Genomic DNA, 13163 nt, shown 5'->3' with positions numbered 1-13163 from the left:
AAGCATTTCAGGATGATTTACAGAAAGGGAATAACTAATGCCCTTAAATAACTTCAGCCATTTTACAAAATTTGCATCTCTGTGATCACCCCATCTCTCATTTCTCAATCATATATAACTCTACAGTTACTATCTACCCATTTCACATAAATTACCGCCATCCAACCACCATACAACTTCCTTTCGCAATACATTCGACCAATGTTACTGACAAAAGTGGGTTGGGATCTTTGATCGTGTCTTATGCCTAAGTGAAGATGATCTCAATGCACTAAGAATATTTTCCCACGTGAAAATGTTGTATAACTGACTTTTCATAGAGTCACATACACTCGTGACATGTGCATAAATGCAAATTTCATGGCGTATTTCAGCATAATTGCTTTTGAGGCATATTCATTGTTTTTTGTGGTTCATTTTTGCCAATGCTATGACCTAGCACTAACCCGATTTAAACCGGTGAAGGTGATGAGATCCTACTCCTAATACCAAATGCAAACATACCGCTACCTAAGCATAGTCGACCATCCTCTCTCTCTCTTTCTAGCCTGTCCTTAACATTTCAGTCCAAAATCCCAAAGGCTTTTGATCCCCTACTCAGCCCCCTCTCAACCTCCCTTCCGAGCTACAATCTGAGAACATTGCTACCCAATATATAAATCCAGGTAGGAATGTTAATATGAAATTTCGTAAAGTGCCTATGAAATGTATATGGCGCGCTGTTTGAAATTTTATTCTATATCTATATACCTATACATATGTCTATAGAGATATGGTAAGAGTGAATAGAAAAGTATCATTAACCCCCCACCAGTAGAACAGAATGGCGACACTTGCGCACTCTTCAGTAGCATTTGTGCGCATATTCAAAGTTTTATAGTCATCTAGCAACACCTACCTCTTTATTTTTCATTAGGGTGGGGATAACCAATAATTTTCATTTCCCCCACTACCCGTAGAGTTTCTTGTTCGTCTACCACGAGAAAAGGATACAAATAGTCAGAAATATAGCCTTTCTCTTTTCCACTTTTACTTGGATATCTCAGCATGAGACCAGAGTTAATATTGATTTTATTTCAGGCGCCTCTCGTACATTTCTTTTCTTACTTGAATTTCTCTTCTTTTGCATTACAAATTTTCCTCATCAATATGCTCCCTACCGTTAACGCTGTTTTACAGCAACGTTGAAGAAAAAAAAAAAGAATTACTTCAATCACAAAAACGCAATTAAAGAAAAAAACCTCACCGAAACCTCACTAAATTCATTCAACATTGATTTAGCAAGACGACTGAGAATTTTCCGGCAAATTAAAGTATCCAAATTCGGACTGACTTTAAAATAAACATCCAGATCGTTTCTCTAAAATTTCCTAGTACTTTGTCTCTTTCTCTTTGCGCATATATTTTGTTCAGAAGTAAAGATACACCCACATCTACAAACCATACATTTATACATCTTATACTGAATTTTCAAGTCTATAGAGAGAGAATTGTTTTTATTCACTGAAACAGACCGATTGGCAGTGCTATAGTTTGGAATGAGAAGCAAGAGCTGAACAGACAAGGAAGGCATACTACACTTATCAGAAGTGGGAATGAGATCGCAAATGTACTTTAGTAAACAAATTTCAGAAGACGGCTTTTTTCTTGCTTTTCTAACCTCAAAAACATAAAAGGCTTCAATTTCCTTTTTAATTTCCTCTAATGAACCGCAGATACTCTGCTTGGTTTTCGAGTTGATTATAAGTTTTTCTATAGATAGACGAGGTTGGATATAAGGTTTCCCACCCACTTGGATTGGATATAGCAGTATAGCAGCGTTCCCTTCACTTTATCATGCAATAGCACCAATATGTCGTAGTTTTAGTTAGTTAATTGTATTGTTTCCACAAATTGTTTATTTACTTATTGATGTATTTCTGTTTGGGTCACTGTGCCATGTTGATCAGCTGTTCGTGCTGTGGTGGCCTTACAGAAAACATTTACCCACCACAAAGCACTTCTTGACACATTCGGTTCGTCTTTTAGCCACGACGATATCTCATTTATTATACCAACACAATCATTTCGCCTGTAAAATACTTTCTACCACTACAGTTTAGTTTTCTCAACTTTTTGTAGAGACAAACCAACGCAATAAAATGTGATAATCAGCTATTGCTGTTTATTTTCCATCTACTTTCCTGACTTTCTGTCGCATCACGACCGCTGATGTTACTCAGTGTTCCCTCAAGTCAAGTGAATTCACGGACTTTCCTAATTAGAACTTCAGTGCTGTGATAAGATTTGTGAAGCTATCTCTTTGATATAGCATAAGTGAAGAGACTACGTAAGCATACACCAAGTTTCATGGTTTCACTTCGATAGACTGAAAAATCTGAGATTCGCACTGTGATTTTGTATTCAAGTCAAGATCGAAAGCATATTTCTTATTAATGTTCTGTGCTATGAATTTTGATATTGACCATCCTATCATATCCGAATTCACAATACCTGTACTACTTTCACCTTTTTAGAGGTACAACAAAAACGATCAGACAGTATTCTACCTTTATATGTGTGAAATATAAGACGTCTTTACTATAAGACATTGGAATTTTCTTATAAGTTAAAATCCTCAGAAAGTTGCACACATCGAAAAATGTTTATTATTACAAACTCTCAAGAGATATTCTACAATATTTCTAGGGTTCGAAAATGAAAATAAAAGTATATTTAAACAAGCCGTCGGTAAAATCGTATACCAAAATGTTCTTCAGAGTTGGTTTTCGGCTGAGGGCCACACAGCTGCAAAAAAACTCCAAATGCACCTCTTTCACTCAATGTAAAATTTTCAAAGAATTTTGTCAAGTATGTCTCAAAGTATTTGTTCGGCTGAGACGACCAACTTGATAGATCAATTTTCTTTGCAATTGTTTTCTTTTTATATTTCGCTTCTCTTTTATTTCACACTGCTCCAAAGAGGTCTCGATATCTTATATCTGTGAATATATATAAGATATATAGTGATCATGTTTTCTCTCTCCCTCTTGCCAATACAAGGTCTATCTGTCGCAGAATTGGACAGTGTTTATCGATAGATGTGTAGAAGCAGATATAGCGGCATATCTCGAGAGAAAGATTAAAGGGGACCAACTCGTCTGCGCCCCGTTGGTATCAAATAGTCGCAAATTTTTTCTCTCCTAAAGTGTTTGCATATTTTATTTGTGCCGACTTCCATTTTCAGTATAGGAGGCAAAAAAATAGTGAGAATTTAGTAAAATATGTGAAAAGTTTGTCGTATTCAAAATTCCCAGTGCGATTCCCATTGTCCAACCATATACTAAAATCCAGTATAGTTGGAATGTGAGTTTTTCAGTGGAATATTTTTTTTTTCATTTCACTTTCATTCCCTCACCTTCTTCGTCTTTTATAGAAACTTGGTTAGATATGGGGGGATAAGAGAATTTATGAAAAATTATGGTATAGTCCATGGACTAAAAACATATATTCCAAATGAAATAAGTCAATGGCAAGAGAGGTGTCACAATTTTGAGTCTGTATTATAAAATTTTCTCATCAGTCCTATACCTAACTCACTCTAACTGACGCCATTTCTGCATGTCTCGGCTATTGAACATCTAATTACACCCTTTGCACTCCCGAAACTCTACATGAGAAAAAAAACTCGCTTGCTCACACACCATCATCCCGACTATGAGACTCTTCTCGGCGCATACGACACGAATTGCCTTCGGAAGTGCCCGAATGGGAAGGAAAGTGGAAACCCCTCGGCTGTGCCAGTGCTATACATTGGACTCGTCCATAGGGCCACCGGCAAAAGCATACGAAGCACTCTTGTAGTGCGTTTTATACTGTCTCACCATGAAACCTCCTCTGCAAACCACTCAAAACTTTCAAATTGCTCCATCAGAAATACTGCATAGGATCGCCAGAATAAAAATCCATTCTTAGATTTATACTAGAAAATGGCCTACGTTCTACCTATGGAGAGTTTTATATTTTCCCCCCTATACAACCAGTGAAAACTGCTTGGTAGACAGATATTTTAACACGCATACACCAATATGGCGAACACACTTTCTCAGTATTAGACACTCATTAATCACAACGATGCACACAATTAAAATATGATGAAAAAAACAAAAAATAGAAATTTTACTTACATTTTCTTCACTACGTATCATGGAGCACAACTGGACAATGTGGAAAAAATAGCACGAAATAGCATTGAAGTTGCACCAAGTCGTGAATGTTGATTCAATGCTCTTTTTTTTCTCTTTCACTGCTATTGCCACATATAGCTATAGGTATATCAAAATGAACTGAACATGATACCTTCTACGTCTCTCAAGCACTCACACACAGCGGGGCCCGACGGGTAACTATCTCAGAGATTTTCTAACTGGCTACGAGGCAGCTGTGACGTGTTTCATGATGGCCTACCATTGGTCTAGACGACAACCAATCAAAATCCATGGGGATTGAGAATATCAGAGAGGGGAACCCCATTGTGACAAAATGGGGGTAATTCAATGTGTATTTCGAAGGGGAAGCCAAATGTGAATATGGCGAGAGCTATACTTGAAAATATGTCGGATACCCACACAAAATTATTCAAAAGTTAGAAAGAGTAAGTCAGATACACTACACAGAGAAACCCAACTACAGAGTGAGACAAGCATAGTTTTCACGCTTCTGTTGGAACAAAACGAAATTTAACTCAAAGAAGATTGAATTGGTCTCACCCTAGTATGGCGCCAAAAAATGTGGCAATGCTCATATAAGGGAAAATGGATAATCAACCATACTCATCTCCCTTTTTGTGGTTTTTGCCGAATGTACTACGTGCAATCCGAAACCAAGCCAATTTAGTACTAGAAACCGGTATCTGGATGTTCGTATTAAGAAAGCAAAGCAGGATTGTAACGTGATTATGACCTAAGTCGTTCTGCTAGCTACACTATTTCACAAGATATACTCAGAATTTTTATTGTTTACTCACAACGCCTTTGTTTTGCAAACAAATATCAGTAAGAGCGTATGAGAGTGAGCGAGAAGACTACAACAGTGTTTAACTCTATCTATCTAAATGTTAAATTCAAGTTTTTCCTAATGTAGTTATTGCGTCCTGCGCATTACAATAAAATTGTTTAAACGCAACTCATATTTTATTTTTGTTTTGCGCACATGTGTTTAATATTGCAGTAAGAGTAAGTGAAATCTGCTTCTAGTCATCTCGCTCACTCTCATAGACAATTTCGCAAACTTGTGCATAAAAATAATTACGCGTTAAGATGTCAACACTCTAGGAGCGATTTAAAAAAAAATGTTTTTTTAAAAGAAAATTTCCCCCTATTATTGTAGGCAGGAACGTCAACATTTTTTTAAAAATTGCAATTTTTGATGAAAATTGCTTCTAGTGTGTAGATGCCATTAAGCATATTTTTTGCATGACTTTTGTTTTGTAAACATATTTTCAAAATTTTCTATTAGAGTGAGCGAGATGACTAGATCTAAATCTCACTCACTCTCATATGCAATTTTAAAAACATATTTACAAACAAAAGTTACTGTGCTTTGGACATTAGGCATAATGCCCAACGCACAATCACTTTTGTTTGTAAACATGTTTTCAAAAATTTCTATAAGTGTGAGCGTGATAACTAGATCTAGATCTCACTCACTCTCATTGAAATGTCAAAAACACGTTTACAAAATAAATGTTATTGTGCGCTGGGCATAATGCCCAACGCACGAGTTTTATTTGTAAACATGTTTTTGAACCTGTTTATGAGAGTGAGCGAGACAACTAGATCTAGAATTTGTTAATGACTAACATACAATAGCCTTCGTTTTGTAACATTTTTTGACGTCTTAATGAGAGTGAGTGAAAGAATGAGAGCTAGATCTAGATATCTCGCTCACTCTCATCAGTTTTAAAAACCTGTTTTCAAAACAAAAATATTGTGCGTTGGGTGTATTATGCCCAACGCACAATAACTCTTGTTTAGTAAACATGTTTTTGACATTTCAATGAGGGTTAGTGAGATCTAGATCTAGTCATCTCGCTCATTCTCATGGGAAATTTTTAAAACATGTTTACAAACAAAAGTTATTATGCGCTGGTCATTATGATCAGAGCACAATACCATTTGTTTTGTAAACATGTTTTTGACATTTAAGAGAGAATAAGTGAGAACTAGATCTAGTCATCTCGCTCGCTCTTATGGGAAATTTTGAAAACATGTTTACAAACAAAAGTCATTGTGCGCACAATAACTTTTGTTTGCAAACATGTTTTCAAAATTTCATATGAGGAAGAGCGAGATAACTAGATATACATTCCATTCATTCCCATAAGAAATTTCGGAAACATTTTTACAAACCGAAGTTTGTAAAAATTTTGTTTTCTAAGCATGTTTTTGACATTTCAGTGAGAATAATGGCCTCTACATATTGAAGCAAATTCCCTACGCTTGTGTAGGAATAATTTGTGAGTAGAGGCCATAAGTGAGATCTAGGTCTAGTCACCTCGCTCGCTCTTGTGGGAAATTTTGAAAACATGTTTACTGGGTATTATGTCCTACGCACAATATCTTCTGTTTTGTAAGTATGTTTTCAAAATTTCCTATAAGAGAGAGCGAGATGACTATATCTACATTTCAGTTTCATTCACTCTCATAGGAAATTTTGAAAACATGTTTACAAACAGAAGTTATTGTACACTGGGCAATATGCTCAGCGCACAATAACATTTGTTTTGTAAGCATGTTTTTGACATTTCAATAAGCGTGAGTGAAATGTAGACCTACAGTCATCCTTCTCTCTCTATGAAATTTTGAAAATATGTTTGCAAACAAAAGTTATTGTGCGCTGGGTATTATATCCAAAATCGCATTTTTAAAAACTGCCTATAAGAGAGCGGGATGACTAGATCTATAAATCATTCACTCTTATTGAAATGTCAAAAACGTATTTGCGAAACAAAATTTATTGTGCGATGCTTATTATGTCATGCTTACTATAATTTTGTTTTGTAAATGTATGCTTGGAATTTTAGTAAGAGTAAGTGAAATCCCATTCTAGTCATCTCGCTTATTCTTATCAAAAGTTTCGTATTGTAAACAAGTCTCTGAACCTGTATTATGTGAGCAAGCGAGATGATTGAAGACAGGTGTCGCTGTTTTTTTGACAAAATAAATGTTTAGAAAATAAAGTTTTAGATTATTGTGTATTTCTTAAAAATTAATCGATGAAGCTAATCATTATGCGTTCCGCATCCACACTATTTTTAAGACCAGGAAAATTTCATGAAATTAAAATCCCATCTCTTTCTTTCTCATACGCATTGGATACGTCTATTCCACTCCTCGTATTCAAATCCAATTTGAATTTGTATGATGGTCATAACGAAGAGATATACGAAAGAAAGGAATAGACGTACACATTATGCTTGAGAAAGAAAGAGATGGAAATTTCGATTTTGTAAAATCTTTATCTGAAAGATGTGCTAGAGGCTATTATGTCAAAAACTCACTAAAATTCTTTCAAAATCGGTTTTGTTAACTAAATTTTATAATCTGGTTCTCTATTTAAGTTATATTTCGTGTAAGAGTAAATGAGATAGCTAGAACTAGTTTCACTCACTCCCATACTGAAATGTCATATACAATCTTAAAAAACAAAACTTAATGTGTGATGCGCATTAGTAGCCAGGGTCATCTTTTTCTTAATTGATCTCGGAGAAGATATAAGAACCAGGATGATTATCTATAGAGTTATATGTGAAAACTAGTAAAAAATTTCCTCTTATTATTAACCAATCTATTTTATGACAAATATAACTTAAATGAGATTCAAGATGTAAATCTCTTTCAGTTGAGAATTCACAGAATTGAGAATTCTCAATTATTGCTTTGATCATGTTTCGTTTTTATCGTTTTCTTTTTTATAGCGTTAGACAGAGACAAATGCTGTCTTAATAAGATTCCCCCATATTATCTACGTATGAAAGTATGAGTGAGCAAACACTCTAACCATAAATGAGTATTTCTTTATGTGAACTCCTCGCCTACAGAGATATAACTATAGGACGCTGTGGAGCGTGTCATGAGGAGAGATAAAACCCAATAACACTAATAATAAGCATGAAATGACGGCATTTAATACGCAATCGCATGAGTTAACCAATGATACGGCCGTGTCTGTAGGATAGAGCTGAAGATGAGTGTGAAAGAGAAGTGAAACTATCGCGGTCTTACACAATTGGACAAATGTAAAATGGTTTGCATAAGAAAAAAAGGAGAGGGTCTTTCTTCTTGGAATTCATATGTCACATTAGCACGATAGACTGAGACAAAATAAAGAAACATCAAAATTATAGTTCAAGATGGATGACTCTCTGAAGTTAATTTTACAATTCCACTTTTGTCTTACAGAAATCATAATACCCCAACTAAGCGAACACTATGTTAGGCGGAACGTCCTATCGCCTTATCAACCTTAAAGCATGGAGAAATATCCGGAGATTCTGTAGCGATCCTAAGAAAATTCCCGAACTTACAAAGGTAATTTCCATAATTTATCGCTATTTTTTCTTCTTAGGTCTTTCTACTTTTTATTCACGATAACAAAAACGATATTCTTCTCGCAAAATGGTTGAAAATGCCATTCTTATTTTTTACATGCCAATCCCATTTCGTGTTTTTTATAGTCAATAATTTAAAGCCGCGACCATAAATCTTGACGTCTAACCTATAAGAATTCTCTGAATATCTTATTTTTTTGTTTTGTTATTTACATTCCTCTATGTTTTTGATCTTTTTTTCTTGATGTTTTTGATGTCGGAAAATAATCATTGGAATCATGAACTTTACTTTTTCATCCGTGTCTATAAATTTGTTTTGACAACTATCGGATTCCATCGCGTGAGTATTTTTGAATTCTTATACGATAAAAGTGTGAAGTGATAAATATTAAACATAAAAATTTCAACAGTTCCACTTGATACTATTCTAAGTCGACTGTATTATTATAGTCACCATGACTAAAAAAAATGGTGGTCATGAGACAATCAGAAAACGAGATATTCAGAAAAAAAAAATTGTTTCATTATACCGTTGACAAGCACAAGTATTGATACAGTAGGAATCATAAGTTTGTTACGGTGCTCTATTCATTTTTAAAAACTAAGTTTTCGATTCCATTACATTCTATAGTTATTACTCTTTCTAATTATAGGTTTGAAAAAACTAATTTTAGTTTCTTATTACTAATAAAATTAATTTTAAAAAAAATAGTACAAGATCACATCGATCATAAGTTTGTTACGGTCTACTATAATATTTCACATTTCCACCGTTCTTGCAAGATAATTCAGAAATTCGTTCAGGTATGGAAAGACAAAGCGTCCTATACTCGTATTGTGTGAAAAGAGGCCAGGTTTCAAGGAGAGTTTGCTTCGAATCCTTCAAAAAAATGAGGTTTCTGAGCGACGATTTTGATTTTTAGCAAAGACCAAAGATTTTCAATGGGTCTGGCGTGGCCAGTTCATTAACGTTAATGTTTTCATCCTGAAGATATTTTGTGATGATTTTAGCCTTGTGAATGGGTGCGTTGTCTTGTTGTAGAATAAAATCGGCACCAATCAGACGATTTCTTTCTGCGGTATTATCACCTTTAGTATGAATTTAAAATACACTGAGGCATTAGCTGTCCCATCCAAAAGCACCAATCTTCCCATCGAATTAACTATCACACAGCCCCACACCATGACACCTTGCCCTAATAATCCTTTAACAGTCGGATTTGTATACACTTGTAGTATGAATTTCCTTTCTTTCGACGTAACATGTACTCAACCAAATTCGAATCATCGATGCACTCGTCCAGAGACCTTATTAGAAATTCTCCCATTCTATCCCGCTTTATGCAGTCTTCGTCGAATATTACAAACAGAAGCGGCCTGTTTGCCATCCGAACGTAGCTGGGCCTGGATCTTTGGGTCTGTTATCAACGGATCTGTATCAGAAATTGATAATATGCGTTTATCCTGTCTTTGGGTTGTGGCCCTGGAGGCCAATTCTGACCATATCTAGTCAGACTACATATATGTAGTCTGACTACATAGCTGTACATGTACACTGCTGGTGAATGTGTGTGAGTGTAGTCGAGACACATTTTTCAGTGTTGCCGTATCCCTATCTAGTCTCTGGGATTCGTTAAGTTGGTTAACGAATTGAAAACGCGACAACCCCTGACTAGATAGGAGACTACATAGCCAACAGCTATCTAGGCACCTCTTGGACATGCCTAGATGGCAAAAATTTCTCTGAAATTGACCAAAAATGTCTTTAATATAGTTGAAGAAATTCAGTAAATGTAAAAAATGCTAAATAATTAAAGTTATATGAAATGTATGCACAAATTCCACGTATTTAAAATTGCATTTTTTGTATGCAAAAGTCCACGCAAAATTAGAATATTTCTTTACATCTAACGTTTAAAAGCTTAGAATCGCTGTTATTTGAATTTAAAATTTCTTTTCTAAGGTTAATTTTTTATGGATGTATGGTTGCCTATTTAAAAATGTGCCACCCTTAAATTTTATTGCTCGAATTCAAAGAGGGAGCAAGAATATTCTCATTTCTTTGAAAGAGAAGATTAAAATAAATTAAAAAAAAAGAGATATAAAATATTTTGATGTATTAACTTGTTCATTTTCCTCTTTAGAAGATATAAACATTTAAAGACTTGAGGTCTCGTGTTTACTAATCAAGATAATTAGTGAAAATAAAGAATTATAAAGATGTATAAATATAAAAAATAGTTTTTAATCCACGAGGTTTGTTAAAAAAAGACTTAAAAATTCTGCAAGCTACGTAAATTTTGTCTGAAGTACTATTACATTCTTAACACAAAAATTAGTAGAACTCTTTAATATCTCTTTAGAATATTATAACAATATTCTTGTTGTCTTTCAGAAACATTATATCATATTAAACAATAAATAATGATAGAGTATTTACCAAAAAAAAAGCTTTTCTTATGAACGATGCCCAATTTTAATACTCCCTCCGTCCCGAAAAAACTCATACTTTTGCTAATACATTTTATATGAAAGAATGTACGATATTTTTGGGACAGAGGGAGTATTAATTTTCTCATGCAAATATAATTTATAAATAAAGTATAGATAAAATTCAATCACTAATACTCAAATTTGCAATTAATTGAAAATTGTGATTTTCCGATAAATAATACAAATGAAATTAGAAAAATTATTTCTAACTTGAGAGTTTTTTAATCCCAATAATATGGTTTTAGTAAAAGCTATAAAAAGAATGCATAAATAACCATATTAAGCCTTAATGTTGCTTTCAAATTTCAAATTGAAAAGTTTCTAAAGGAAAAATCCTTTAGAAATAACAATTTGTCTTTTAAAGTTGTTAAAAAAGAAACATACAAGAAATTATAATAGAATTTTAATAATTTTTCTCCTAGTCTTTCTCAATACCCGCAAGCTTCTAAGCTTTAATACCTAAATTTCCCTATGTACAGTGCAAGCATATTAAATTAACAGTAATTAAATAGTCCTATCCCATAAAAATTAATTCACATCTCATTACGAATTATCGTAGACCGCATTTTTGTTAACCCTAAAAGAGTTTTAATAAAAAAAAACCGTCAATTTATTAGCAAAATGTCATAAAACTTGGAAGATAAAACATGGAAACTTGGAGTTAAATCCAAAGTTATTAAGCAGGAATCATTTTTTTATTTTTTTTTTTAATTACGTAGATATCACTTGGAATTAAATCCAAAGTTATTAAGCAGGCATCAATTTTTTATTATTTTTTTGAATTACGTAGATATCTCTTGGAATTAAATCCAAAGTTATTAAGCAGGAATCATTTTTTTTAAATTTTTTTGAATTACGTAGATAATCTCTTGGAATTAAATCCAAAGTTATTAAGCAGGAATCATTTTTTTATTTTTTTTTTAATTACGTAGATATCTCTTGGAATTAAATCCAAAGTTATTAAACAGGAATCATTTTTTTAATTTTTTTTTTCGAATTACGTAGAGATCACTTGGAATCTTGGAATTAAATCCAAAGTTATTAAGCAGGAATCATTTTTTTTTTAAATTTTTTTGAATTACGTAGATATCTCTTGGAATTAAATCCAAAGTTATTAAGCAGGCATCAATTTTTTATTATTTTTTTTAATTAGGGGGAGGCTTTGAACTTTCGCATACAAAAATGATGTTCAAGTTCAGTGATTTTTTCTGACTACCATGCAAACTGTATGGATTCTCCAACTATGCCAAAAAAATGTCTTACTTATAAGGTTTATAATCCCACCAAACAAAATTCCAGGAAATCCTTAGATTTTCCTCCAGAGGAAAATGAAAATTTAATGGCGATTTATCCGATAGATGAATCAAGTTTCTATTATCGCACACGATTCACGCCATCATTGAACACCCCATTTTCACCGTAAATTTTGCACCGGACACTAAAAGTTGCACATCATTGTTTAAAGGGAACTCTAATCTACTTGATTAAACCATTTTTATATAGAATAAAACATTTTAATATCACTTTTTTGGAACTTTTCTGAGAGATGTTTTATTGACATTAAAAACCATTTTTTTGATTGGTTCTACGAGAATTTCACTCCGGAAACGGTTAAATCTGATGAATACTTTCTTAAAAAGTCCAAATATCACCAAATTTACACGAATCAATAAGTTTTTAAAGCTAAAAATTGACTAAAACTCTGCAAGCGAGAAGACCACACAAGATTCCACCATTCCTCCACGGAGCCGGATATGCACAAAAACGTTTGAATGCGCACCATTGAAGATTTCTCTGTTCCTGCAGCTGCAGGAATCGGGATTTAGCTCAGATATTGAGCTTCAGCAGGTGAACAAGCTAAAATTTTCACAAAACAGCTTCTCACGGACAATTTCTTTTCTTTGTCATGCAAAACAACACAATAGTGAGGTTATGTCAAAGATTGTCAAAAAACCAGTTGTAAACTGTATGAGCTTATTGCAGATGTGATTCTTTCATTGCACATTCAGTTTGTGCAAGCTTGAAAAATATTTTTATATCAAAGAAATGCAAAATTGCTTAATAATTACTCAACTGCAGC

General features: G+C 33.6%; 1 protein-coding gene across 4 annotated transcripts in view; it reads left to right on the top strand.

Annotated features, from left to right (window-relative positions):
* Positions 1–13163, top strand: part of LOC129803416 (D-2-hydroxyglutarate dehydrogenase, mitochondrial) — a 121628-nt gene that overhangs the window by 90782 nt on the left and 17683 nt on the right. For 2 of the 4 annotated variants that reach the window (XM_055849966.1, XM_055849973.1), the window contains one exon: positions 8442–8570. In XM_055849966.1, the coding sequence (XP_055705941.1) occupies positions 8472–8570 (99 nt within the window). In that variant the 5' untranslated portion in view covers positions 8442–8471. Of the gene's footprint in view, positions 1–2100; positions 2519–8441; positions 8571–13163 lie in introns of those variants that run through there. The other 2 variants (XM_055849946.1, XM_055849957.1) reach the window with 2 other exon arrangements.

This window comes from Phlebotomus papatasi, chromosome 1 (assembly GCF_024763615.1).
Source record: "Phlebotomus papatasi isolate M1 chromosome 1, Ppap_2.1, whole genome shotgun sequence".
NCBI lineage: Eukaryota > Metazoa > Arthropoda > Insecta > Diptera > Psychodidae > Phlebotomus > Phlebotomus papatasi.
Note: the sequence above shows the minus strand (reverse complement) of the source record. Positions and strands in the feature narration are given on the sequence as shown.